At 57.3% G+C, this 27,311-nt stretch overlaps 4 protein-coding genes across 10 annotated transcripts in view; 2 read left to right on the forward strand and 2 right to left on the reverse strand.

Annotated features, from left to right (window-relative positions):
* Nucleotides 1-719: 719 nt before the first annotated feature.
* On the reverse strand, nucleotides 720-3,584 carry DERPC (DERPC proline and glycine rich nuclear protein). 6 transcript variants are annotated; one of them, XM_039502859.1, is made up of 2 exons: nucleotides 2,653-3,584; nucleotides 720-2,526 (listed from the first exon to the last, which is right to left on the reverse strand). In XM_039502859.1, the coding sequence occupies exons 1-2, from the start codon at nucleotides 3,551-3,553 to the stop codon at nucleotides 1,631-1,633; spliced, it is 1,797 nt and encodes a 598-aa protein (XP_039358793.1). In that variant the 5' UTR covers nucleotides 3,554-3,584; the 3' UTR covers nucleotides 720-1,630. The 6 variants fall into 6 exon arrangements, with proteins under 6 accessions (XP_039358793.1, XP_039358792.1, XP_039358791.1 ...); XM_039502858.1 differs by having other exon boundaries at nucleotides 720-2,568; XM_039502857.1 differs by having other exon boundaries at nucleotides 2,611-3,584.
* Nucleotides 3,528-7,424, reverse strand: CHTF8 (chromosome transmission fidelity factor 8). Of its 2 annotated transcripts, XM_039502870.1 has the most exons (5): nucleotides 7,303-7,424; nucleotides 6,235-6,336; nucleotides 4,355-4,391; nucleotides 3,976-4,093; nucleotides 3,528-3,774 (listed from the first exon to the last, which is right to left on the reverse strand). In XM_039502870.1, the coding sequence occupies exons 3-5, from the start codon at nucleotides 4,375-4,377 to the stop codon at nucleotides 3,550-3,552; spliced, it is 366 nt and encodes a 121-aa protein (XP_039358804.1). In that variant the 5' UTR covers nucleotides 4,378-4,391; nucleotides 6,235-6,336; nucleotides 7,303-7,424; the 3' UTR covers nucleotides 3,528-3,549. The 2 variants fall into 2 exon arrangements, with proteins under 2 accessions (XP_039358804.1, XP_039358803.1); XM_039502869.1 differs by lacking the exon at nucleotides 6,235-6,336 and having other exon boundaries at nucleotides 7,303-7,389.
* Nucleotides 7,425-7,500: 76 nt separating this feature from the next.
* Nucleotides 7,501-18,857, forward strand: UTP4 (UTP4 small subunit processome component). Its single transcript, XM_039502867.1, has 16 exons — nucleotides 7,501-7,691; nucleotides 8,379-8,570; nucleotides 9,526-9,610; nucleotides 10,275-10,364; nucleotides 10,774-10,985; nucleotides 11,377-11,548; nucleotides 11,654-11,745; nucleotides 12,231-12,327; nucleotides 13,232-13,296; nucleotides 14,184-14,306; nucleotides 14,541-14,700; nucleotides 15,209-15,315; nucleotides 15,575-15,670; nucleotides 16,219-16,404; nucleotides 17,181-17,291; nucleotides 18,652-18,857. Exons 1-16 carry the CDS (start codon nucleotides 7,533-7,535, stop codon nucleotides 18,766-18,768), a joined length of 2,064 nt encoding a protein of 687 aa, XP_039358801.1. The 5' UTR covers nucleotides 7,501-7,532; the 3' UTR covers nucleotides 18,769-18,857.
* Nucleotides 18,858-23,376: 4,519 nt separating this feature from the next.
* The window catches only part of SNTB2 (syntrophin beta 2), a 51,991-nt gene continuing 48,056 nt past the window's right edge, over nucleotides 23,377-27,311 (forward strand). The window contains 2 exon segments of the mRNA XM_039502871.1: nucleotides 23,377-23,649; nucleotides 23,652-23,927. Of these exon segments, the coding sequence (XP_039358805.1) occupies nucleotides 23,451-23,649; nucleotides 23,652-23,927 (475 nt within the window). The 5' untranslated portion in view covers nucleotides 23,377-23,450.

A 27,311-nucleotide genomic window follows, 5' to 3' on the forward strand; every position in this document is an offset into this window, starting at 1 on the left:
TGTATGGCTCCTTGTGCCTGAGAGGCTGCTCAGCTGGACCCGTTAACGAGAGCATCTAACAAGGCACCAGCAGGGACTAACCTGCCATGGCACCAGGCTGCTCCTGGCCAGGCAAATGCTGAGGGCTGGGATTCCAGCAGCTGGGCCAGGCAGCTTGTCTGAATCAGAGCACAGGTGTGGGCAGTTCCCTCAGGAAAGGGGATGCCCCCAGCTCCCAGTGCTGTAATCAGCAGATGGCTGCTTGCTCTGCACCCTGTGCTGAGCTAATCCCGGCTGCTTTGCTCTTGGGCTGGGTCCAGTCAGCTCTGCTCCCAGACTTCTGTGCTTTCTTGTGAGGGAGGGCCCCCGGGGCGTGTACTCCTATGGGCTTCTGGAACAGGTGCCTCCCTGCATGTCCCTGCAGCCCCCCCTCCCCTCCCCTCTGGTGCTAGGGGGAGGGAGCCTGGCCTCCCATGGCATACGTGGAGGCCTGAGCAGGGACCTGCCTTTGAATCTACACCACAAGTATGTGCTCCCTCCTGGGCCTGGGCGAGCAGCTGCCACCCCTGCCCAGCCCAACAGTGTCCCCACATTCCTTGTGTCTGGTCTGGCTGCACCACAGCGGTCTCCCCAGGCCCTCTTTTCAGGGCAGAAACCTTACGCCAGGTGACTTACTCCATTGAATACAAAGTTTTTAGGAGACTTTTGTAGTGCTTTGATATTTACACTTATTGCTACCATTGTTTGTAAATCTATTTATTTTTTACCTGCATTTTTTCATTTTTTTAAAAGGTCTGTTTTTATATCGCAATGGATGTCATAATAAAGAGATTTGCACAGAGGAAGGCTGGGGGGTATCTTGGAGGGGAGGGAGGCAGCTGCCTTCTTGGCCCTAGAACTGAGTCCCCAGCCCTGGCCAGAGCAGCTCTGCCAGGAGCCTGGCTTGGTAACTGAGTGCCTCCCCCAGGGCCACCTCAGCCTACACTCCTGGCACACAGGCAGGGCCACTTCCGCCCCAGCCTTGCCCTGCAGAGTTCCCAAGGGTTTGCTCCATGCTGCAGTAATGAGGGTTCAGTGTCCAGCGTGGCCCTGTCCCTCCTGGCTGAGGCAGGGTCGCTGTTCCTATGGCGCTGGGATGACACAGGAGACAGTGCAGGCCCACTGACCCTGCTGTCACTTTTATTCAAGGGGCAGGAAGAAGGAACACAAACCCAGAACAAAAGGTCAGTTGGCTCCTGACTGAGCAGGAAAGGTGATGCCACCTGCTGTCTCCAGCAGCAGCTGCGTGGTCAGGGTTACACCAAAGGGCCTGCTTCAGAACAGGCTCCTGTGGCTCATTGTTCCAGTTCCGAGCACTACTGCCAGACAGCGATGGGGGCTCCTGGATTCCCGGCTGTGCAGGCAAGGTGGTAGTGCTGGAGTCGCTGGGCCTGAGATCTGCATTCCCTGAGGAGTGCGTCACCCAAACACAGTGCTCCACCACATCTAGGAGGACGAGGGGCTGCTGGCCTACGAACTCCTGGAGTCCAGAACCCAGCAAGGCTCTAGGAAAAGCTGAGACTGTGCTAGGTCCTAGTTTGTTGGCAAGGCAGGTGGCAGGAGTATGGCTGCACTCTTGATCTTCTCTCCAGGGTAGGGGGTCAGGAGAGAATCAGCACCACCGCAGCCTGGCTGTGTTGTTAATGGGAGATGACAATGTCCCATTAGGAAAGAGGACAGCTGGGTTCACAGCCATGGGGCCAGCTGGCGTGGGGAAGGGAGTTGGGTTTGGCCCCAGGGGGCCAGCTGCTTTGGAGAAGGGGACTGGGTTCATGCTCTGGGGCTCACCCACCCTGGGGAAGGGAGTCCGGTTCACACTCTGGGGACCAGCTGTCCCGGGGAAGGGAGATTGACCCAGGGGACCGGTAGGTCTAGTGTCCAGCATGGCAGGCCCCTGTGTGATGGGAGCGGTGTTCATGCCCAGGGAGCCAGTTGTTCTTGGAACTGGAGCTGGGCTCATACCTAGGAGGCCACCAGCTCTTGCGCTGGGAGCCAGGTTCATGCCCAGGGGTGAGCCAATCCCTGCAATGGTAGCTGGGGTTGCACTTGAGGGTCCTCCTTCCCTGGGAAAGGGGAATGGATTCATAGATAGGGTGTCAGCTCGTCTAGTGGTGAAGAGGCCAGTCCCCCTCGGCATGGGAGCCGGGCCCAGGGCTCCAGTCCCCCTCGGCATGGGAGCCGGGCCCGGGCCCAGGGTTCCAGTCCCCCTCGGCATGGGAGCCGGGCCCGGGCCCAGGGCCCCAGCCCCCCTTGGCATGGGAGCCGGGCCCGGGCCCAGGGTTCCAGTCCCCCTTGGCATAGGAGCTGGGCCCAGGGTTCCAGTTCCCCTCGGCATGGGAGCTGGGCCCGGGCCCAGGGTTTCAGTTCCCCTCGGCATGGGAGCTGGGCCCGGGCCCAGGGCTCCAGTGCCCCTTGGGATGGGAGCCGGACTAGGGCCCAGGAGGCCACCTGCCCTTGTGATGGGAGCTCGGCTGAGGCCCAGGAGCCCACCTGCCCTAGGAACAGGACCTGGTCTGGGGCCCAGGGCTCCGGTCGCCGTCAGGACGGGACCTGGTCTAGGGCCCAGGGCTCCGGTCGCCGTCAGGATGGGACCTGGTCTGGGGCCCAGGGCTCCGGTCGCCGTCAGGATGGGACCTGGTCTGGGGCCCAGGGCTCCGGTCGCCGTCGGGACGGGACCTGGTCTGGGGCCCAGGGCTCCGGTGCCCCTTGAGATGGGAGCCGGACTAGTGCCTAGGAGGCCACCTGCTTTAGGGATGGGAGCGGGGCTGGGGCCCAGGAGCCCACCTGCTCTTGGAAGAGTCGCTGGGTTCTGGCCCACAGCACCAGTGCCCCTGGGGGTGGAAGTTGGGCTAGTGCCAAGGAGCCCACCTGCCCTTGGGGTGTGAACTGGGCTTGGGCCCAGGAGCCCACCTGCCCTTGGGGTGTGAACTGGGCTTGGGCCCAGGAGCCCACCTGCCCTTGGGGTGTGAACTGGGCTTGGGCCCAGGAGCCCACCTGCCCTTGGTAGGGGAACTGGGCTTGGGCCCAGGGCTCCAGTTCCCAGCAAGGTGGGAGCTGGGCTAGCACCCAGGAGGCCACCTGCCCTTGGGAAGATAGCTGGGTTTGGGCCCAGGGCTCCAGTGCCCCTTGGGATGGGACTCGGGCTAATGCCCAAGAGGCCACCTGCCCTGGGGAAGGGAGCTTGACTTGTGTCTTGAGGTGGGGTCCCCCTTGTGCTAGGAGTACAGTTCTGGCCCAAGCACAGGGCCCCACCTGGCACGGGAGCTGGAGTTGTACCCAAGAGGCCACCAGGCCTTGGCAGGAAAGCCTGGCTCATGTTTTGGAGTTCAACCCCTCTCGGGATGGTAGCTGGGCTTGTGCCCAGGAGTCCGGATGCTCTAGGGAAGGGAGCTGAGTTTGCCCCCATGGGACCAGCCCCTCTTGGGAAGGCAGCTGAGTTTGCCCCCATGGGACCAGCCCCCCGCCCTCGGGACAGAAGCTGGGCTCGTGTCCAGGGGGCAGGACGCTCTCTGGTATGGGGCCGGGGCTCTTTCATACTTTCTTGGGCACGTTGGTGATGATGGGCTTGGGGCGGGTTTTGAAGAGGAGCTTGGTCTTGATCAGAGCAGTCACCAGGTAGTGGGCAGCTGCCCCTGTGGGGCTGCGATCACAGCCGTGCTCACTGGCACTACGTTTGGTGAGGACGGCGAAGGGCTTCTCCAGGCGCACTACCTTCCCATAAAGAATGTGATGGCCCACGATGAGCACAGGGACCCCCTTGGGAAAGAAGAGAGAACAGGCACAGGGTCAGAGCCCTGCAGGGACCAGGCTCCCTTCCTTTCACTACAGCCTCCTTCCCCCTTCCACAAGAAGATGGACCTCAGAACCAGGTGCAGCCTTGGTGGGAGCTGACTTGGCAGAGGACTCCCTACAGCTGCTCTCCCCAGCCTGTAAGGAAGGGAAGGAAAGCTCCCTCACCTCTCTGGTGTAATGCAGGTCTCCCAGGAGGTTTCCAGCCAGTCCGGTGCTGTAGCGAGCCTCAATCTCTCCCTGCAGCTCCATCAGCACCCACTCTGCCAGGCCATCAGCCCCATCACTGAAAGCAAAGGGCTGAGGGTTACAATGTCCTAAGGGTCGAAGGGCCAGGAGGGGGATGTCCAGACAGAGGCTCCACTACAAAAAAATGTGGCAAGCCAGGTCCACCAGCTCTCTGGTTTCTGTGCAATACCCGGGTTTAGACGCTGCCCTAGGGCCTTGCTGAAGCATGTTCAGACCCCAGTGGGACACAAGCTAGCTCAGAAACTGACAACTCATCACTTCCTAACACTAGCACAGGAAGGAGTCGTGCCAAACTCACCTGGAAATCACAATCTGCACCATGCTCCGCTTCTCCTCTGCAAAGCGAAGGAGACACAGATTCATCAGCAAATGGGGCTGAGGGACCAGGCACCTGGGCTGAAGCTCCTGGGCCACTAGTGTCTCACTGGGCGAGAAGTGACCCCCCAGCCGTACCTGGGGAGGGGAGGAGTCCACTCTCGCCTCACTGCCAAGGCTCAGTGTTTGAACCACTTATGGCACAGCCCCAAGAGGCCCTTTGACACACACGCTCCTCTGTGCCCTAAGCAGCCCTTCTGACGGGAGCGCCCCATTGATTCACAAGGGGGAGTGGTGGGTTGAGCAGATTATTTTGTATTTTACTGCCACCTACTGGCAAACTCAGATAATTTTCCTTTACAGCTACAATGGACGATGAGTTATGCACAATAGAAGTGGCTCAATGTTGTGCTCCCCAAAACAGCCAGAGGGAGTCTCCCAGAAGCAGGGAGAATCACCAAGCACATGGCATAATGACCTGACTGCAACGTTAATAAGTGGCTGGCACATACCTGACCCCGGAGGTTACACTCCAAACCATAATATATTTGTTTGATTGTAACAAACAACTGAAGAGGCTGGACTACCAGATAGGATGTTCCAAGATCATTTTCACTGGAAACAACAGATGGGATTTGAACACAGGCAGACGAGTGACTAACATGTGGCTCCAGCAGGCCTCCCTTTTACACAGCACCACACTGTCTCAAAGCCAGTTTGCTTGGATGGTCAATGTCATGTCAGAAAGTGCTTAGAAGAGGCATTCTCCAAATACCTTATGGATCAGCAAGATTGTGTAGTTTCCTTGGCTGTAAATAGTTTGACTCCTGTCTTTTACTTCATTATAGTTAGCATGGTAGGCCCTGGATCCCAACACCCCAGAAACTGAGCTCAACCAGCCCAGACTGTGAACATTCTCCTGTAAAGCTAGAATTAAACATTCTTATTGTCTGTAATTCAGGTAGCCTGAAGTGTGTGATGTGAACTCCCTCAAACTATTCAGCAGTGAAAGCTTGGGAGTTTGCAGGGGAAATGAATTTGCACTAATATCTCAGACTTCCAAGTATTAAACTCTACAGAGGCTAATTCATCATTTCTTGGAGATTTATTTATTGGGATAAACTCATAACAATAAAATAGACTGTTGCAAATTAAAACTGGAAAAGCTCCTTTTGCTCCCACTGAGTCCATCTCCCAAGGGCCATGGCAGGAGTACTCCATGCAGGACATTCTCTAGTGCTTTGTCTGATCTAATTTAAAGTTTCCCAAATGACAAGGTTTCTGTCCCTTCCTTGAGAGTCTTCCATGGCCATATACATCTCACTGTCACTAGCTTTTTCCTTACAGTCAATATAAATTCCCCCTTGCTTAATTTCATCCTATTCCTCCTACGTAAATCCACCTGTGCGTAGGAAAGTAATTTCTATCCCTCCTTGGTGTTTACACTGTTTAGATACATGAAGATTCATGTCCCTCACCTTTATTGTCACATAGCCAAGTTAGTTCTTATATTCTTCCCTCATAAATTAATTGCTCCAGCCACTTCTTTTTCTTATCTGAATTCCCTCCAATTTGTTAATATCTTTTTGACAATTTGGTGCTCAAAATTGAATGGAACATTCCAGGTGTGCTTGCATCAGAGTTGTGTAGAAAGGGGCTATTTTAAAATGATTATTAAAAAATTAAACAGATCTATCTTATAGCACTTTCCATCCTGAATCATTCCAGCCTGCATTACAAATTTTAATTACATACACAGTGGAATCACAACACCGGCCACTGCAACACAGCCACCTCTTTGGTGGAACAAGTAGATGTTTGACTTGATTAGTGAAAATCTTTACTTTCTAAAATGTAACTTACTTTCACAGAATATCCTTATTCCCAGGAAAGAGAGTTCTGTTACTAATAATTCTCCTTTCCTCTGCCTCTTGTTGGCATTCGCTACAGCCAGACTTGAAACTCCTGCATAGAAACACTCCCTGTTTGCAACTGCACATGAAACATCAGACTCCCAAACCCTCTCATGACCCGCCTCCTATTTAATCCTCCAATACAGTCATTCTAATCAGGAGCCAACCGTCTTGCAATGAAATTAAGGCTGTGTGGGGAAATGATACTTCCTGTGGGGACAGTACAAAAAATGGATGTGCCCCATAAAACTCAGTCAATAGTGTGACTGGGTCCACGTAGTGGGCGAGGTGCTCTACAGGCTGCTGTCCTGAGGCGTACACAGGCTCAGTGTGACACAGGATAAGGGAGGGTTTAGACCTCAGCCTGGGAATGGTGGCAACAGGCTGCACAGTTCTCTTCATGCCACACCCGAGTGAGGTTCTACCCAGCTGTACCCTCATGCCTCTGCTCTCCTTCCTGCAGCCTGGCTCAGCCCCCTGCTCCTGCACCACCCTCCCTGATCCTTCACCAGAGCCCCTTCCCAGAACCCCTCCTTCCCCCAGAGCCCCTTCACTAGCCCCTCCCCCACCACCTTCCCAAAGCCCCTCCCTCCCCCAGAGCCCCTTCACGAGCCCCTCCCCCACCACCTTCCCAGAACCCCTCCCTCACCAACCTCCCTGATCTCAACTGAGCCCCTTCACTAGCCCCTCCCCATCACCTTCCCAGAACCCCTCCCCACCACCTTCCCAAAGCCCTTCTTCATCCTCCCCAGAGCCCCTTCACTAGCTACCACCACCTTCCCAAAGCCCCTCCCTTCCTCAGAGCCCTTCCTCACCCCCTCCCCACCACGAACCCCTCCTCCCCCAAAGCCCCTTCACTAGCCCCTCCCCACCACCTCCCCAGAGACCCTCCCCGAGCCCTTCCCTCACCACCCACCCCCTCGCTAGTCCCTCCCCCCACGCCAACATCCCGGTACCACGGCCCCTCCCCCCGCCGGGCCCCACCATCACCCCTCGCCCCAGGGTCCCTCGTCCCGACCTGCAGGAGGGGCCGTCGACGCAGCAGGGCCTGGCGAGGGAGCAGGGGGCTGCGTGGTCTCCCGGCAACAACCGAACCTCCCGCCGCTGCGCACTTCCGCCCGGCCGGACCCTTCCCCTCGCTTCCGGTTCCGGGGCGCAGGGCGCGCACGTGGGGGGCGCTGGAGGAGGCGGGGCTGCAGCCGCGGGTGCCCGGGGCCGGGAGACGCGCTGGTTCCCCGCCGGGCCGGGATGGGGGAGTTCCAGGTGCACCGGGTGCGGTTCTTCGCCTACGTGCCCGCGGGGATCCGCTGCCTGGCTCACAGCCCCCGCTCCGCCCGCCTGGCCCTGGCCCGCACGGACGGCGCCCTCGAGGTCTACAACTTCGCTGCCAACTACTTCCAGGAAAAGGTAACGGGGCGTCCCCCGCCCCGAGCGGCCATCCCGGCCCGAGTCCAGCCGGGGCCTGGGGAGAGACGAGCCCTGGCTGGAGCGAGCGTGGGGCCGGGAGAAGCTCTGGGATTTCACCGGCCCTGAGCGGGAGCTGTCACCGTGGCCTCGCGTGTAACGCGCAGCGTTGAGCGGCCGTGAGCGTCATTGGCTTTGCTGGGCTTCAGCGTCTCGCTCGCTGTGGCACGGGGCGGGGGCTCTCCAGCTAACCCAGCAACCCCCTGCAGTGGGCGAGACTTCGTACAGGGACGGGCATGGAACAATCCTGCCCCCCTGCGGGCCTGGGAGCTGCCCAGGACGGTGTTCTGGGGCCGATTCAACCGCCCGTGCTCGCCCAGGGCCCATGCGTTAGGGGCCAGTGGAGGAACTTGGGGCCCGTCCCAGCAGGCAGCGCTATAGGGAAGGGTACAGCAGTACTGCCTGCCTGGGAGTGACTAACCTCTGCTAGCTGGTGTATAGGGAGCAGTGGAGGGGCACTCAGCCCTGGCCCTCCCATTGGGGATTGAGGTAGGGGAATTCCATAGGAGCAGAGGGTGGGGGACACAAAATGAGACTTTGTCCTTATATGGTGCTCAGACGTGGGCTGTCTGAGCCCAGGTGGGCTCCAGGGGAAGCGGGATGGTGTGATTCATCTGTGCGTCTTTTCAGGGTATCCCAGGCCATGAGACGAGAACCACAGAGGCGCTGTGCTGGGCAGCTGGGGATCGGCTCTTCGGAGCAGGCCTGGGCGGAGACATCAGCGAGTATGATTTAGAGAAGCTGCGAGTCAAGTACTCCCTGGATGGCTTTGGGGGCCCCATCTGGAGCATGGCGGCTGATCCCAGTGGCACTCAGCTGGCAGTGAGTACCTCTGGCTGGAAAATCCCAGGGAAGCCTGCCAGCTCTGTAGCTTGGTTCTGCCATTGGGCCAGGATGTCACTTCTGGCTCCTGCTGGCCTATGGGGCAGATGAGGTCTGCCTCCCTTGCTGCTGCTCCCAACTAGCAAGCTCCCTGGTGTTCTGAAACCCAGGTGCATACTCTAATTGTCTTCAGTGGCTACGCTCCTGTCCAGCCTCACAAGGCATGATGGACTGGGTCTGTGCCGGGCAATGGGACTGCTTGATGCAAGCCGCAGATAGTGCTGAGATTAGGGGAGGGGGAGAATCATACATGTTGGTTCCAGGGAATGATGGAGTGGAGACTGCAGAATCTTCTTCCCCCTGTTGCAGGTGGGTGTGCAGAGCCCCTTCCCATTACCACAGATCGCAGTGTGGGGTAGGGACTGTGGGGCTCCCCGCTGCTGGTAGCTGATGGGCTGTGAGCAGTGCATCTGGGGGGGTGGGGGGGGAGATAGAGAGCCGGGTGGGTGGCATCATAGTTGAGTGGTGGTGAGATGTGCCCACGAGGCCCAAGGGCAGTTTGTTCTCAGAACTACTTCAGCACAGAGTCCGGGCTGCCCAGCCCCGGGCCCTTCCCGAACGCAGAAGAGGCTGAATGTAAATCTCTGACAAGCAGGAAGCAGAGTTGTGGAGATGGAGGTAAAGGAGTTCTGTGCGCTAAGCAATACTCCTCACCAGACAGTGGGGCAGGCTGGGCTGGCAGTGCGGAGCAGTCCTGGCCTTGCTGGGTCGCTGTGCCAAGCACTCTACTGTGCTGGGAGCTGGAACTGACTTTGCTTCTGAGCGTCCATGTTCAGGCAGTTGGGGAGCCCATCGCTGCCTGCCCCTGGCAGCAGACAGATGGGACGTGAGCCAAATAAGGGCTTTAATCATCTCTCTCTCTCATGTTGTCTCCTCGCTCGCCTGCCCTCCATAGGTTGGCTGTGAGGATGGGTCAGTGAAGCTTTTCCAAGTCTTGCCTGATAAAATCCAGTTTGAGAGGAGCCTGGACCGGCAGAAAGGTAGATTTGATGGGGACAGAGCAGGGCAGAGGCTGATGGGGGAAGCTGTGGTTGGGGGGAGTGATGGAGGGAAGGCTACAGAATCTACTTCCCACTCCCTTTAAATGCCCCAAGCCTGGTCCTCTGCAGCTCTCTCTGCCCTGTGTCAGCTGTGGGACTTGTGTTCTCCATTCCGAAGAAGCAACTAAGATGAGTTGAATCTGCTCCAGGTGGGACCCGCTGCCACCAGGGAGCCCTCCAAAGGCCCCACACTGAGCAGCGGGAGTCACAGCCTGCCCTCTTCCCCAGTCAGGTGGCCATGGATGAGGTCTTGTGGGCAGAGGGCAGTTAGAAGGGACAGTGTGGTCACTCAGGAGTTCAGGATGTGGGTGTGGTGAAGGGGAGGCTGGTGCACACCTCTCTGAGAGAAATGTGCCAGCCTCCCATGGATCCAGCTAGCCCTGCTTCTGAACTGTCCTCTAGCTTAGCCTGTCCTAGCCCTGTACCCTCGCCCTTATTGGGAAGGCACAGCACCTTCTAGTTCTGTCACCCAAGGCTGGGGTTTCTGCCCCATGGCACTGCCAGGCAATCGCTGAGTGCAGGCTTGCACTGAACGTTGGGGGTGAGGGGCATTGGTCTGGGTTGGCTCATGTGAGATCTCTTTCCCTGCCGTGTAATTCTCCAGGGCGTATCATGTCCCTCTCCTGGCATCCCTCCGGCACCCACATTGCTGTTGGCTCCATCGACCTTCTCCGAGTCTTTGACGTCAAATCAGGTGACTAGGAGCGCCCAGCAGAGGCGTAGTGGAGAGGGTTAGTTCCCAGGTGCCCCTGAGCGCTGGATGTGCTGGTGGGCTGTCCCCTAAGCACCTCCTGTCCACGTGGGCTGCATGCTCGCCCTCCCATTCTCCCTTCCCCCAGCAGAGTTCAACTGCCCCAAACGGAGCCAGCTGTGCCCTGTGGACTCCAGGCCAGGTGGGGTTGCTGGTCCATGTACCGGGCATTCCTGATGCAGCTGAATGGGGCTTCTGAGCAGATCGCCATGGAGGAGAGAGACTCGGAGCCTGGCATATCTGTCATGTTAGCAAGGGGCCCAGCTCACGCACCCTGCCCCAACCCTGAGCTGTAAGCTCCCCATGGCCCTGTCCCCCTCTCCTCTGCTATCCGGGGTTGTCTGATTCACAGGCCATGCCATCCAGCGGATCCTGGTGGACCGGCGCCCGCAGGGTCTCTACAGCCGTGAGTGTGTGGTGTGGAGCGTGGCATTCCTCTCCGACGGCACCATTGTCAGCTCTGATTCGGTGGGGAAGGTGCAGTTCTGGGACTCGGAGAAAGGAACCCTCCTGGAGACCCACCCAGTCAGCAGCTCGGCTGTGCTGTGTCTTGCTGTGTCTGAGGTAGGAGGGGCCTGGCGGCTCCTGGGAGCCCCCGTGCGTAGGCTGGGCGGAGGGGTGGTGACTGTGTGGGCTCTGCGCAGGGACGCTAGTAATCTGGGATCTCACCCCTTATCTGCAGCATCTTCTGTGACACTGGCTGACCCAGAGCGGCTTGGCCAGGAGCCATCCCCACCTGGTTAAAGGGCACTGCAGGCTGCTGGGGTGGATGCTGCTCTGGCTGACTGGCTTGGAGCTCGCCCATCTCCCACCCTCTTGGGCCAGGGTGCAAGGAGCTGTTGGGCTCTGTCCAGTACCTAGTGGGATGGGGGTTCACATCCCCACCCTTCCCTTGGCACTGCCCAGCCCTGCACTGTGGGCACGGCGAGCGACGGCTGTTTGGTTTCCTCCCCAGGAGGAAGACAGCATCGTGGTGGGCACTTCGGAGGGGGCGGTGTACCAGTTCCAGCTGCTGCCGGTGAAGTGGGGCAGTGCTGAGAGCAAGTGGGTGCGGACGAAGCCGTTCCAGCATCACACCCATGACGTGCGGGCCGTGGCACACAGCGCGACGGCACTCATCTCTGGAGGTATGGGGTGAGGAAGCTGCACCAGCCTAGAAGTGGGGCTCTGATCGTGCCTGGGCTTGGCTCAGCACAGTTTAGCCACCTTGGTGTTTCCTCCTCCTCTTTCAGGCCTGGATGCCCAGCTGGTGATCCGCCCGCTCATGGAGAGGGTGCATGGAAAGGGCTATGATGCTGCCCTCCGGAAATTCACCTTCCCCCATGTAAGTGCTGCACCCCGTGAGCTCTGCCTTGGTAGCCCTGCTCACCAGGTCCCCTTGCCGCAGCCACCAACTCCTGTTTGCAGGCCTGTGTCACTCCTGCTCTTGGGATTGCTCCAGCGCGGGTCCTTCCCTGTTGGAGTGGCAGCCTGGTCCCTCTTCATCCTTCCTGGTTCCAGTGGGGTCACCGTGGGTGAGCTGCCTGGGGAGTCCCATTGCTGGGGATGGCCCGTGCCGCTTGCTGACCTGCTGGGGAGAATGGGCATCAGAATGTGCTGAATGACAGTCTGGAGCACAAGAGGTGCCTGGCCGGCTTCCCACGTGCCATGCGCCGATCCTGTGGCATCTGGTTGCCCATCGCCCCAGGGGGTTCTGCACCCACAAATAGGAGCTGTGCGTGCTGGGCTGTCTGCCCTCTGGCCTGGCTGGCCTCGCCCTGCCCCGTTACCCAGGGGTCTCGTAACTGTCTGACTCTTGGTTGGTTGCAGCGACGCCTCGTCTCGTGCGCTAGGAAGGCCAGGCTCCTCCTCTTCCAGTTCCCCCAACACCTGGAGCTCTGGAGACTCGGAGCCACCAATTCTGCAGGTAAGACCCCATGAGGGCTCCCAAGCGCTGATTGAAAACGGGATCTGTTCTTGGGATCTGGCAGAGTGAAGTGCCCGAAAGGGAGTTTCTAGCAAATCCATGAAACAAGGCCAGTGCAATTCCTAGGGGACAGGTGTCCACATCACCAGCCCCCTCCTCCCCTGCGGTCTCTAACCGGTCCCCTCTTGGCAGAAAGGGCAATGATGGCTGTGCCTTGCCAGCATGGCCCGCAGGAAGTGCCCACTGCTGCCTGTGTCTCTGGAGAGTGTCAGTCTCCAGCAGGTGAGTCCAGCCTGTGAAAGGTTCCAAAAAGAGAATGCCCTTGGCCTAGGAAGTCGAGATGTAGTTTTGTGACTGGAGGGTTAAAGAGCCCCTGCCTTGGCCCCGCTGGGACTCCCAGAGCCTGGGAGGGGCCTGAATGGATTGGCTCCAGTGTAACAATCGGCTGTTTCAGCCATGTGCGGGGGCCTGGGTAGCATCCTGACAATTGGCACGAGGAAGCGTTCCCCGCTCTGGGCACAGGCTGGTACCACTCCCCTCTCTTGTTGCACGTGGCCAAGCAGAAATCATGTACTTCCCACACAAAACCACTGTACTCAGTGTCACTCGACACACCAAATCCCTGGTGTGCCAGCATGTGTCACGGGGGGTTGGCACAAGTGCTGGGAATGGTTCAGTAGAGTTCAGTGTGGCAGAGCTGAGTCATGGGGTGGGCACCTCTATGGGTAAAGCTCCCCCCTCCTGCTACGGTTCCCGGCATCTTGTGGGAGGTGCTGGGTTCAGGCCAGGACGGATCATCAGCAAGTCTCTCCCCGTCTGTGCCGTGGGGCAGTCGGTAGTGGCCTGAGTGGTGCAGAGCTCCTCAAGCAGTGTCGGCACTAAGTGCTCTTGGTTCTTCTCCCAGGGAAGGATGGTGATATCCTGCCAGTTTCCCGTGCCCCTGAGCACTTGCTGCAGCTGAAGAGCAAGGTAAGGCTGAGCAGCCTCTCCAGAGGGGGTGCCACCTCCCCGTTGCCCAGGTGGCTAGGCCTGGCCTAGGCCCCAGCTGTCCCCAGCTATAAGTTTTCACATGTGCTGTGCCTGCCTGGCCAGATCCCTGTGTGCAGGGACGCCCTGGGTAGCGTGAGAGTTACAGGAGAGTCAGAGAGAGTAACAGCCAGCCTTGCCCGGTCTGTGGCCTCCCCGGCCAAGGGCGCTTCCAAGTTGCTTGTGGGTGCTGTGAGGCAGGAGCACTGTGCTACCGGCCCATTCTCTCAGAGCCCTGCTGCACTGCGCTCCCTCGCGGCCGTGTCTGCTGTCGAGCTCCCCTGGGTACAGGAGCTAGCGGGTGCAGAGTGGGTTACTCCGGCTGCCGCAGGCTCACTGAGGTGCAGAAATAAGCTTCCTGCTGTGCCCACAGCTCAGCCGCAGGGGGCAGGTTGGGGGCTGGAACGCTCTGTACAGAGCGTCAGGCTCTGACAGCAAGGGGAGACCTGGGTGGTGGGGAAAGCAGGCCCCTGCCATCCCACTGGCAGCTCTCTCTCTCTGGCCGGCCCTGCCTACTCCCTCTTGCTGGGACGAGCTACAGCTGATTTGTCTGGTTACTGAGAGTCCTGGTCCCAGAGGGACCCAGCATGTGACAGTCCCACAGCGAAGGGCAGACGCACCCCACACTCCCCAGGATGTGTGCGAGAAAGCATGGCTGCTATGGGACTCCTTCCTGTGGGGAGAGCCCCTCTGCAGTGCAGTTCTGCTGGCAGCTGTTCTCAACCGTTAAATGAGGGCACCCGTCTGCGTGTGGGGTGCAGGTACCTTTGGGGCTAAGACAGAGGGTGGCTGCTGGCCAACCCAGCCTCAGCACTCTGTGTGGTTCCCAGGGCCCCGAGCACATCTGTTGCAGCTGCATCTCGCTGTGTGGCAGCTGGATCGCCTATTCCACGGCCTCCAGGCTTCATCTGCACAGAGTGCACTTGGAGAACGGCAGCGTCAGTGTCAAGAGGGTGAGTACAGGCCCTGCTGTCGGCTAAACCTGGGCATGGGGGCTTGTTCCTGTCCTGACTGACGGTCGCTGATGGGTTCTGTGGGATGGAGTGGGGGAGGGGAGACAGCGATGGGAAGGGAAGGACCTTGGTCCAGTGCCCCCTTGGAGGGCCATGGAGCCCTGAGCAGTGGCCGTGCCTTGCCATCTGCACGTAGGAAGTGAGCGCTGATTCTGCTCTCCTGCCCTCTCCAAGGTCTCCAAGGTGCCCAAGCTGCTGTGCTCAGCCCACCAGCTCCTGTGCTCCGCCGACTCCACCAGCCTGTTCGTGGCCTCAGATCAGGGTGCCGTTCATGTCCTCAAGCTCCTGGAGCCAGGGGGCTGCGGGCACCTGCAGACCCTCCGCCCAAACTCAGGTATGCGCTCCCTGCAGCTCCTGTGTGGCTGCAGGTGGGAGCAAATTTCAAAGGATCCCCAGCCCTCCCCAAACCTGTGCCTGAGGCAGTAGGGGAGGCTAGCCCTGGGCTGAACCATTCCAGCCCCACTGCCTTCCCTGGGGCTTTGCTGGTGGGGGGCATTTTTCCCCTGGGGCAGCCTATGAATGCCTACCCCCCATTTGAGATGCCCAGAGTGCCCTGGAGCCGCTCCCCCTTGCTCCTGAAATGGAGCGTGTCTCGTCCACACTCCCTTGGACTCTGCCGGGTTTGCTCACCAATCTGCCCCCAGTGCCCTGATGTGACCTCTCCACAGGTCACTATGACTAGGTGTGTGCACCCCTAGGAAGAGCCTGGTGGGGGGCAGCGATCCCTTATGGCTTTGGACTGGGGTTGGATTTGGGGTGCCTTCAAGTGCCCTGCACCTCCATGGGTGCCAGAGAGGAAACGACTGGTGCTGAGCAGTGCGGCCGCTCTGACTCTCCTGCAGGCAGCGCCCAGGCTGTGTACCTGCTGGCGGCAAGCGCGGATGGGGACTGGCTGGCTGCCGCTGGTGGGGACTGGGAGATCAACGTCTACAGCCTGAGACACTTCAAGGTGAGAGCTGTGTGAAGGGTGCCTCCTGTGGTGGGAGGGCGAACCTGCATGTGTTTGGGGGTCGCTGTAGCCGGGAGACCAGCCGGCTTGGTGCATGGGCTCCTTTGGGGCGCTCTAGCTGCATCACTGCCTTCCAGAGGGCAGAATCCTGGGAGTCTGTGCTGCGATGGGTTCATTGCCGCTCGGACTGTTCCGACACAGCGAGCCTGGCCGTCCAGTCCCGCAGACGTCCGTATCTCACCCTGTCTTCTCTTCTTAGCCCCACTGCACAGTGCCTGCATACAACTGCGCAGTGACTGCCCTGGCCATTCACCCTGTGACCAATAACCTCGTCATCACCCACTCGGACCAGCAGGTAGGAGCTGTCTCCTGCACAGGCTTTCCATTCTCGCCTGCTGCTCCGCTTCCTGTTAACTGCCTGTGCTTGGGCAATATGGACTCCATGCCCCCAGGGTGCCGTTCCTTGCGTCCAGGCTCTCAGGAATGAATGCACCCCGTAGACTGGTTTGTGGGTTACTGTTGCAGTCGCTGGAGTTCTGGTTTAGGGACGTTGGTATTTACCAGCCGCAGCCTGGGTGTGAAGTTGGCAACGTCTGATGTCAGTCCCGTGACAGGGAACTCTTCCCATTGTGGGCACCATCCTTCTCGCTGCCAGCAGAGCAGTTTGGGGGCGAACTGGCCGGGACAGGCCACCAGTCGCCTCAGTCCTAGAGGAGAGGCTGGGTCGGGTCAGGTCAGCTCGGGCTGTGGGGTGGTGGAGCAGCCTGGCGGTTCCTGTAGTTTTACACTGAGGTTGGTGCCAACTGCTCATCTGGCCTTCGAGGAAAGGGTGGAGGAGGGACTTGGCCAGGGGTATGTCCAGCTGTAATCCTGCTTCTTCCTGTCCCTCCCCGTGCTCTGCAGGTGTTTGAATTCAGCATCCCCGACAGAGAATACACCACATGGAGCAGGAAGGTGCAGCAGCACGGGCTGCATAAGGGTTGGCTGGAGCGGGACACGCCCATCACCCATATCACCTTTAACCCCAAGCAGCCAGCGCACATCCTCCTCCATGACACACACATGTTCTGCATCCTCGACAAGTCACTGGTGAGCCCTGGCCCTGAGTCACTTCTGGGAAGCAGCTTGTGGTACAAGATGGGGTGAGCAGGGAAAGCTGTTCTGCCCGTTAGGGCCTCGCCCCACTGATCAAGGGACGTTCCCTGGAGCGCAAGGCGATTGGCATCCCCATGGGCATGCAGCTGCGCAGCAGCTCCTGTGACTTGCACAAGCTGCCTTGTTAGCAATGGCCAAGTCTGGCACCGGCAGCTAGGGCCTCCTGGCTGTCTGGGAAGGGGAGCAGGGCAGGGTGGGGTGCAGGGGAGTATGTGGAGTGTGTGTCCCCAGGGGCTTTCCTGATACCTTCTGAAGTGGCTCTTGTAGCCGCTGGTGGTGCTCGGCCTTAGAGTGGCAGGTCGCGCCCCTGGCAGGCATGGGGCTGTCACATGGGCCTGGTGCCTTAGCCTGGGATGGTAGTTTGCCTGTTGGTTTGGGAGGGGTGGCAGCAGGTTGGGAGTAGTGCGCTGAGTGTGCACCCGCACAATACAGGGGCTTGTCCTGTCGTGCGCAGGATGGGGAGCGCTCCCCGTTTGCAGCTTCTCTTTAGCATAGCCTGTGCCAACAGACAGCTCCCCAAGGGGCTTTGATCTCGATAGAATGGCTGTGCCCGTGTGGTCGGCCTGTCCCACCAAAGCCCCTCCCCCCGAAAAGATCCTTTGTTGGGTGGGAGCAGCGGGAGGAATGGACCAAACAAAGGGATGGGGGGCACTGTGGAGGGTGCTGAGTCCCTGGAAGGCTGACACACACACTGTGGGCTTTCTCCCCAGCCCCTCCCTGATGATGCAACCCCGCTGATGAATCAGACTGCCTTGAAGCAACTCTCAGAGAAGGCCAGGCGGGGCTATGCTCATGCCTTCAAGATCTGCAAAAAGTACCAGGCGAGTGTGCTAATGTGAGGGCCACCTCTGGGGGGGGATGGGCGGCCGCCTGCTGGGCCCACAGCTCACCCCCTGCAGCCGAGTACAGGAGCCAGGAGAGCTTTTCCTTGTACTGAAGTTCACACACGTGTGCTGGGAGGTGCTGCACTGCAGTGCTTCCCTAGTAGGATGTTTACTCCCGGGGGACTAATGCCAGAGCTGAGATTCCAGGCTAGCAAGATCAGCCCCTGGGTGCCCTGCTAGCTGGCCGGCTCTGGAAACAGCAGGATGGTGCCAGAGAGCTGAACTTGATGCCCATGGGTTTTGGGGTGGGAGTCACAGCTGCTCCAGCTGGCTGACACATGGAGGTTGGAGCAGGCTGGATACACCCGTTCCCTGTCAGTCAGTGGAGGGCGGTCTGGGATCTGTTGTTGGAGGAGGACTGGGCCTGTCTAGCTCCTGAACTCCCCCCAGGGTCAGTCAGTTCTCACAGGGGACGTGATGCTGATGGGACAGCATCCATACCCCCTCCTCCTCCCCCCTCCCCCCCACACTCTCTCTTTCTCACTCTGGTGCTTCGTATAAAACACAAGTGCTTGAAATGTGCTGCCAGCCACGGGAGTCGTGTGTAACTCTCACTCCATGCCTGACCCTCCCTCCCTCCTGCAGGGTCTTGGGCAGTAGTGGCAGATGCTTAACTCCCCCGGGGTCTGGTGCTGTGTTGGAGCTGCTTCTGTTAGATGTTCTGACAAGCTTGTGGCTTACCACTGAGCAGCCATCCCCACCTGCAACTGATCCAGACCAATTGTTTGGCTCGCCTGAGTGCCTCCGGGCGAGGAACGGAATCCTGCTGAGAGGGCCTGAGACAGCTCTTGTGCCCAGGTGTATCTGACCTGAAATCTCCCATGCTTGGGAGGGTTAGGGGGGTGGTATTGCTCCTCCCCAGCAGTACAGACCTCTGTGATCTCCCAGGCTCGCTTACCAGCTGCTGGGTGTGTATTTCTGTCATCAGCGTCCCTTCTGCCTGCGCTGTTGCACAGATCTCTTGAACCAAGCCAGAGCTGCCTTGCTGGAGGCTGGTCACTAGGGAGCAGTACGTGCCCATCCCATTGACCTTACACAGCAGTAGGTTGAGAAGACTTGATTTGAGGTTATGGGGCTGCCTGGTGTAGGGAACTGCAGGGTTTCAGAGGATCTTAGGCTGACGATTGCACAGGGGCTCACTGCTCCTGCTCCTGGACCCTGTGGCTAGGACCTGGTCTGGCAAGGCTCCTGGAGAGTTGATTCATGTTACCGCAGAGGCTCCGGGATGCACTCGGCAGAGCTGCTCATGCTGTTCCGAGAAGAGTTTTAATCTTGTCTCCCTCTTTCTGCCCTGCAGCCCCTGCTGTTTGTGGACCTCCTGGAGGAGGGCTCCCTGGTGGTGGTGGAGCGGCCCCTGATGGACATCAAGACACAGCTGCCCCCACCTGTCCAACAGAAGAAGTTTGGCACCTAAGAGCAGAGCTGGGTGCTCTGCCCATGGAGACTCTTTGTACTGTTGCTTCCCTGGGGACCCTTGTAATAATAAACCCCTGCTGTTCTGTAGGCCTGTGCTGGCGAATCTCCTCTGCCCTGTGGGGCTCCCTGCTTTCCTAACAACTGAGATGGCTCTAAGGTCAGGTTCCCTAGAAGGGATGTGTGCTGGAGGGATGGGCCCATCAGCTCTCCTGGGGCTTCTCTCATCCCCAGCCGACCCAGCAGAAGCTGGACCTGACCCCAGGCCCACTTCCTGGAGGGTGACACCAATCTCTCCCCCTTTTTGGTAATCGTGGACCCCCGGCTCACGTCGGCAGTGGCTTTATTACTCTAGATGCTGGCGCTGTTCCTGCGGCACTGACAACCAGCAGCTGGGCTGGTGGGTCTCAGTCTGGTCCCAGAACTGAGACTGGAAAGGAACTCTTCTCACCGTGTTTAATGGGGACAGCAACACCCACTGGTCACTCTCGGGACTGGAAGCCCATTGAGCCAGGCTCTGCGCAGGTGTAGGAGGAGACGCGATCCCTGTCCCAAAAGACCTTCAGCCTAAATTAGATGCTGGGATCCATTTTGGTGGCACATTTTGGACCTTCCTCTCCACTCCTCTGTGTCTTGCTGCTGGGCTGCTCGCTGTGGGGGGCGGCTTCTGCCAGATGTAGTCAGTTCTTGCCGAAATTCATACCAACAAATATAGCCACTTCAGCTGGTGCCAAAAACCCTGCATCGAACCAGCTTTCACACCCAGTTCTCCCTTTGGACAGTGACTAGCCCTGACGGGAGGAGATCGGGGTGATTGGAAGCAGACCAAGCCAGAGTTCTTTTAGCTGGCGACCTGTACTCAGTAGGTGCCTGTACCTGGGGAGTGGGTTTGAACTGCAGTTTCTGGTGCATGTTACTGTGTTTGTGGCTCTCGTATGGAACGCAGGTGCTCACTCAATTTGGGTTTGGTTTGTGCCCAATTCGCTGCTAATGCCATGATCAAAGTCACTGCAGTGTGCCTTATTCTGTGGAACTTGCACATATCAGTTGGCCGCTTTCGTGGGCAGTTGCAGCAGTTGCCTATGCAGTATTTATGGGCAAACGTACAAATCTGGGCCTAGATGGAGCTGCAGGCAGTTACACAGTAACTCAAGAACACGGACTGGCTGGTCTAAGCGGCTCTGGGCTAACCAGACTCACACATCTACTCCGGGCACACACACACAGACTTCCCGGCCGGTGTGAGTGCCCGGAGTGGATGTCAGTGCTGCACGTACAGGTAGTGACTTGTTGCTGTTGTGTACATGCTGTAGCTACCTGGCTCTCGCTGCCTGTCTGTTGGTGCCTGCACTCACACGTCCCACCCCAAAGGCAGCTGCAGGCAGCTCCTTGTCCCCTCCAGGTCTCTCACCCCACCTCCTCCAAGCCCGCTTCCTTCCCCCTCCCTCTGCGTGCACTTGCACCTACATAGTTCAGCATGGCCACATGCACCTTGTCTGGTGGTAAAAGACCCAGTTCTCTCCACAGGGGGCGTTGTATGAGGCAGAGCTGGCCTGAAATGTTACCAACTACATTTTAAAAGGACAGTCTGGTAGTAGCTTCTGTCCCAGACCATAGACAGACTTCCATCTTGCCCCAGAACCTGGATACCGATCTGATGTGTATCTGGCTCAGTAAGTGATTACGAGCCATTTGAACCCCATGTTGGACACCCCTGTTCTACCCCACAAGTTCTCAGTACTTCGTAGTGTGGGTTGTGCTGTGAATGCCTCCCTTCCATTTATCACGCCACCCCCCCACCCCGTCCTCCATTTGCCATCATTTAGTCTCAGTTCACAACCCATAACCTTCCTGTGCCAACTCCAGCAGATATTTACATGGAAGAGAAGTAGTAGGAAAGTGTTAAGGGATGTTGGTTGTCTCTTAATATGACTTAACAGCTGGGCTGGAGAGCCAGCCCCATGGCAGCAGCCACTGCTTTGCTGACCAGTCTGAGATCTGCTGTTCTGCATTTTCATAGCCGTTAAGGATGATATTTTGAACTCTGGTGCAGAAACAAGGAGAAAGATGCCCACTCAGCCTTTATAGATCATCAAACAGCACCCTGGTTTTCTTTGCAGGCCCCTCTAACGCTGTACCAGCAGGGGGCACTGTTCCCTTAGCTTTTAGGATACTGCTCATGAAAGCGAGGAGATGGGGGATTGAGTTGCTCTCTCCTGAGATGTACTTGGTCCTGCCTCGATGCAGAGGGCTGGACTAGATGACCACTCGAGGACCCTCCTAGCCCTGCGCTTCCATGATTCTAAGATGCTGCAAAACTGAACTTGGGTTTTCTAGCCAAAGCAACAGGCTTGTGCGAGGCAGAGTAAAGGACTGCGTGGGTGGCTCCCTCTGGGCAGTCAGCTTGTTGCAGCTTGGTAGGTGTCAGAAGGAAAGGAAGTTAATTCACAAAATGTGATGAATGGAGGTATGCTCAGGCTTGCAAAACCTTGATCACCGTGAGCTTGAGTTTCCCTGCTGATCCGTGAAGTGAGACAGCCCAAGCCGGATTGCAAATGGGGCATCATCTGTAGGGCTCCATGATCGCTCCCTTCTCCCCCAAGGGGATGATACTTAGCCAGACTGTGTGACTGCTGCCCTCTCCACTCTGCTGTGCTGGCATTTCCATTCATCTCCTTTTTCAGAGGCTCTTGTTTTGGCTATTTTAATTCCCCTCCTGCTGGAACTCAGTGTGGTATGTCACCTTTTAACCAAGCACCATTGCAATCCATCTGGCCTTCCAGCACTTGCGATTATTGTGCAGCTGTGTTGGTATGGGTGTAACAAAAGCCAGCCCTTGGATTGAGTTACAGCATCATCTGTCCTGAGGAGGAGGCAAGAGCTCTGTATCAGAACTCATTCAGCAGGCCCTGGTAAATTACAAAATAGCAGCTTGTCAGATGTCAGCAGTTCCAGTTAAATTAGATGACATTTCAATTCATCTGCAAGTCCCATTTCAAGGCAAAAGCTCATGTGTGGTGAGAGCATTTGTACTAAATAGTGAATCAGAGCAGGTCTCTGCCCACTCACACTCTTCAGCAGGAAACCATAGTTGCAAAGAATTGCTTTGTAGTGTAGGTGGTTCCACCTACAGTGGAAAGCAGCCCCCCCCCCCCGCCCCTTGTAGGCTACCGCCCTTTAGTACTATTTATACATCTGATCAACAGGAAGGATGCCTAAAACAAGCCTTCAGTTACACAGGGGCAGTAGTTGCTTTTCCCAGCTTTTTTGGTCTCACAGAGCAATTGTGTTAACATTCAAAAATAGTATCCCCAAATCCTAGTAATGGACATTGCACCGCTTATTGCTGTTTGTTGCATGTAATATTTAGCAGAGGTCTGATGTGCAAAAGCACCTGACTGTGCAAGTAAAACTTGTATCTGCTGCTGTTTGAGCAGTCAACAGGGCTAGAACACGGGGGGGGGGGGGGTATGTAGCTTAGTCTTGATATATGACATCTTTAACTGAGTTTTTCCTGGTACTTTGGCCAATTTATTTCTAAAGCAACAATGCCTGTATCCTGCTTCTCCCCCACCCTCCAGAAGCCTTAGAACTGCTCTAATTCACAATTCCCTTAATTCTCATCAATGAGAATGGGGTGTCAATTTAGTGTGGTTATTGCTTCCCGAACCACCTTCCCTGACCCCTGCAATCATAGTGCACTGGGCCTGAGTGCTTAGAGCCCAAGGGCTGGAAGGAGTTTATTGTATTTCCCTTCTCTCAGTAGGTGTCCTCAGGAGTCGAGGATCACCAGTGATTACATATGCTTGAGATTCCAACCCGTGCTACAGCTTTGACCTCTGGTAGCTGGGTCTTATCTCACTTCCACTCGGAACTGCCTTTGGGGTAAGAAGGGCTCTCTGGACTTCCACAGCTGGGTCTCCAATTCCAGCTCTGATGTGCTCCAGTCTCCAAGGGAGATGGTATTTTTTCTGCCATAGCTGTTCCCTGCCCTGGACTCAAGTCCATCTTGGTTCTTAGTGCCTTGGGCAGGGCTAGGACAGAGGCAGCGACTCCCATGGGGGTGCTGAAGGCAATGCCCTGGGCTGTGGGGTGGCAGCTCAGGTGTGACAGAATGAGGGAGGCCCATCTTGTGCAGTTGGGGGGGTCTGATCTACAGCATGGGAAGGGCCCCTGGTGCCCATCTGCTGGGTAGCGTGCGGACAGCCCAAGCTCTGTGCAGGCCCCACGGGATGGGTGGGGTTGGGGCAGCTGCTGCCCCTGGACCCAGTGTGGATGGGACCCCTGCTAGGATGGGGGCCTGTAGCTCTCCTCCCCTTTGCCCTGGAGCAGGGAGGGGAGGAGCCTGCAGAAGAAGCCCCGCCCCTAGCGAGCTTGAGGCTTTATTACTATAAGCCCCGCCCCTTATAGCCGTTCCGGCGGAGGGAGCCCTGAGCCGTGGCACCCCGACCGCTGCTGCCTCTCGCTGGGGGGCGGAGCTCAGGCCTGCAGACACGCCCCTTCCCGCTCCCCACCAATCGCGTGCTCCCGTCGAGGCACTGCCCCGCCCCCTGCGGGAAGGAGGCCGGGCGGGAGCGCGAGCCTCGCCCCTCCGCCAATAGCAGGGCCGCGCCCGCCCTCTCCTCAGCGGGGCCCGGCGCGAGCGGGCCGGGTGCCGGCGGAGGAGCCGCGCGGCGCGGCGGGATGGCGGTGTGGACGCGCGCCGCCAAGGCGGGGCTGCTGGAGCTGCTGCTGCGGGAGCGCTGGGTGCGGGTGGCGGCGGAGCTGAGCGGCGAGGCGCTGAGCCTCACCTCGGAGCCGCCGCCCGAGCCCGCGGGGCCGCCCAACGGGCTGCCCAACGGCGCCGAGTGGGGCGCGGCGGGGCGGCCCGGAGCCCCGCCTGCTCGCCGCCCCCGGCCGAGCCGGCGCCGCCGGGCGTGCGGCGGGTGCGGGTGGTGAAGGCCGAGGCGGGCGGGCTGGGCATCAGCATCAAGGGCGGGCGCGAGAACCGCATGCCCGTGCTCATCTCCCGCATCTTCCCGGGGCTGGCGGCCGAGCGCTGCGGCGCCCTGCGGCTCGGGGACGCCATCCTCTCGGTGAACGGCACCGACCTGCGCGACGCCACCCACGACCAGGCCGTGCAGGCGCTGAAGCGGGCCGGCCGCGAGGTGCTGCTGGAAGGTACCGGGGGCGGCGGGGCGGGCGGAGGTTCCCCCAGGGGTGTGTGTGACACACGCACCGCGCCGGGGCGAGCTCCCCTCCCGGGGGCCGGCCGCCCAGTGCAGCGGGCCTACGTCCCCGGGGCAGGCTTCCCCCTGCCCGGAGCCAGGCTGGCCTTGCGGGGGAGGCTCCCGGTGTGACCGTGGTCAAGTCCCTGAAGCGGGTCTGCGGCTTGCATGGGCCGATGTGTCTGTACAGCGCCTCGCACATTTGCCCCCCGCCTGGTCTGGCCTCACCAGGCGCTGCTATAAGACGGATAGTATCGCTGTTAGTGTATGTCTGGGCTCTGAAGCCCTAGGGCTTAAGGTGGCACGGAGGGTTGTCCGTGTGCGGTTTAGAGCAAACGCTGGGGGTGGAAAAGAGTCTTTCTGGGTTGTGGTACAGAATGATCCCCAAAGTGGTGGGATCTTGCAGGGCGGGAGTATGTGTGTAGGAGGAGCAGCAGCCCGGTGTTTACATCTGAGCTAGCTACTTGGTTACTTTGGCTTGGTCCAGCAGAATCTTGCTTTCCTGCAACTGTGCTCATTCATACCCCGTCCCTGAGCAGGGGAGCTCTGTTCACAGGTGCAGCTCTGTAGCCAGCAGAGATGGCCTGTTAGTGCCTGAAAACAAGCTCCTCCCGCTGACTTCGTGTGTGGTCCTAAACTGAACAGCTCTATCGCATGCAGTTTTCCTTTATTTGCATTTCAAAGCTCCTGCTCTGTGGCATTTGCCCCGGCTGGGTTCTCTGTAATACAGAAGCAGAGCAGTGGGGATAGCCATTGAGTCCTCTTTGGAGATGTTGCTGTCTGTAGGGCTGCTAGAGTGAAAGCTCCTGTTTCGTAGTCTGTCATCTCTAAGTAGCCCAGTGTTAGAGGGGACAAGTCCTCACCCCAGCCCTTGTAGTGGATCTGCTATATTGAAGTGTGCTTGCATTCTCGGGGTTGGAAGATAGCCCTTTCTCATAGAGCTGGAAGGGACCCCGAAGGGTCATTGAGTCCAGCCCCCTGCCTTCACTAGCAGGACCAAATACTGAACTCACAACCCTGGGTTTAGCAGGCCAATGCTCAAACTGGCAGTGGGTGCAAGTCCATGCCTGAGTTGTCTGTTGTTTTAGGGGAATTCATGAAAAGTAGCCGGGGAGCCACAAACTACAAGTGAAGGTGTAATCCGGCTCCTCCCTTCCTTTCTTAGGGGAATCGTTCACTGCCTGGTTCACATGCTAGCAGCAACATCTGCTCACTGCTAAGCCCCAGCCCATGGTGAAAGCTTTAGTGCAATTCTAATACTCAAGTCTGTTGTTGTGGCTTTGCCTCTAGTAGAGATGCTGCTGCTATTCTGAAGTTGCTGAGTGGGCAGCATCTGCAATTGAACCCGCAAGATAGTATTTGTGGTTGGAAGTCCCTTATAGCTGAGGGCCTGTAACTGAGAATGCAGCTGTACAGTCCATGGGTGCTTGAGCAGTAAGGTTTGTGAGTGATGTGTACCAATGTCACCGGAACAGACTAAGGGCTGCAAAGCAACTGGCCAAAGTTTTCTGTTTGCATGGTGTTGGAGGCACATGCTGTCAGCTATTCAAAACAGTCCTCCCTTAACTAGAGCCCCATGCTGATGTGTTGGTTTTGTGGGAATAAGTCTTCTCCCTAATGGAAAGTCATTGGTGGCCTAAAACTTTTATGAAGGAAAGCAAACTGCAATATTAGGTGATGGATTTGAATATGTTCTGTAAAGTTACTGGAATCAAACTGCTGATTGCTTGTGGGTGGGTGGCATTCTGCAAAGAACATTGAGCTCTGGGGCTCACAGCTTGGGACTGCAGGTTGGATGGGATGATCTGGGACAGGTTCTCAAACTGGGGGTCGTGACCCAGGTTATTACATGGTCATGAGCTGTCAGCCTCCACCCTACTTCTCCTCCATCATTTATAAGAGTTAAATATAAAAAATGTTTTTAATTTATAAGGGGAGAGGGTTGCACTGAGAGGCTTGCTATGTGTGAAAGGGGTTACCAATACAAAAGTTTGAGAACTGGTCTAGAAGAAGCTGGGTTGGCTTCACAGCATTATTTCCTGTGCCCTGAACATCCTGGCTTGGATAGACTGCTTATTTGTTAAGAGCCTTGTTTTATGAAGGTTCTTGCAAACCTGTTTTCTGAAGCAAAGCATCTACCTGCTGGTGCAAAGAAGGTGATGGGAGAGGTGCTTGTGATTGGAGGCAGATCCAGAGGCTCTTAAAAGAGGAATTTACCTGTGGAAAGCTGATGCAGCAAGCTGACCCACTGTTGGTGATGAGGGTGACTGCATTATCTGGAAGATTATAGCAGTAAGAAAACCATAAAGCTACATTCAGAAGGGTTGTAATTATTGGGGTGTGTTTTATTTCACTGTCCTAGCCATCCAGTGCACTGCTATAGCAGGCAGGCAGAATTCAGCTTACACATAATTTAATACTGTGAAAGGATTTGATTCTTGCTGGAGGTAAAACATGGTCCAGGTTTGCTATTCCTTTGGGAAGCTGTTTCCTTGAAGTCTGCATGCTGTGGTATGGAGATGTTGGTATTTTTAGAGTCTTGTCTTTTTATTTATTACACAACTTTGTGATTAAAAGGCGTTGAGAGCATAAATTATCTGCTGGTCTAGGGAGTGACTCTGTCATTAGTAATCTATGGTAGCAAGTAGGGGAAACTGAGTGGTTTCTCTTCTAAACCGAACAGAAAAATGAATCTTAGCTTGCAAGATGCATCAGGAAAGCAGACAGCGAAACCTTGATTTCTGGAGAGGTAATTCCATTTTAAGACCTACAGTTCCTGCGTTGAGCTGTTTGGGTAGCTGCAGAACTTTGGAGAGCCAGAGGGAGTAAATCTGCTCTTCTGCTGCCTTCCCTGGGCTGCCCTTTCTCAACGACATTTATGATTCTAGTGAAAACTGATGCCTGAAGCTGCCAGAGAGCTTCCTTTTAAAGTCCATCAGCTGCTATTAGCCAAGATGGTCAGAGATTCAAACCTGTGCTCTGGGTGTCCCTAAACCACCAACTGCCTGAAACTGGGAGTGGATGATGGGATGGATCACTCGAAATTGCTCTGTTCTGTTCGTTCCCTCTGAAGCACCTGGCATTGGCCACTGTTGGAAGGCAGGACTCTGGGCTAGATGGACTTTTGGTCTGACCCAGTTTGGCTGTTCTTATGTTCCTGTATTCTGACAGATGGCTGCCAGAACAGGGGTGGGTTTGCAGTGTAGCTGCCGCCTCCGGAATCTACCGTCTTGCAGCAGGCCTGAGGTTGTCGGAATAAATCCTGAAGTACTTAGAGGCTAGATGTTCTAATTCTAGTACAGCTTTCTAAATCCTCCCTGTGCTCATGTGGCTGATT

This window comes from Mauremys reevesii, linkage group 16, assembly GCF_016161935.1.
Source record: "Mauremys reevesii isolate NIE-2019 linkage group 16, ASM1616193v1, whole genome shotgun sequence".
NCBI lineage: Eukaryota > Metazoa > Chordata > Testudines > Geoemydidae > Mauremys > Mauremys reevesii.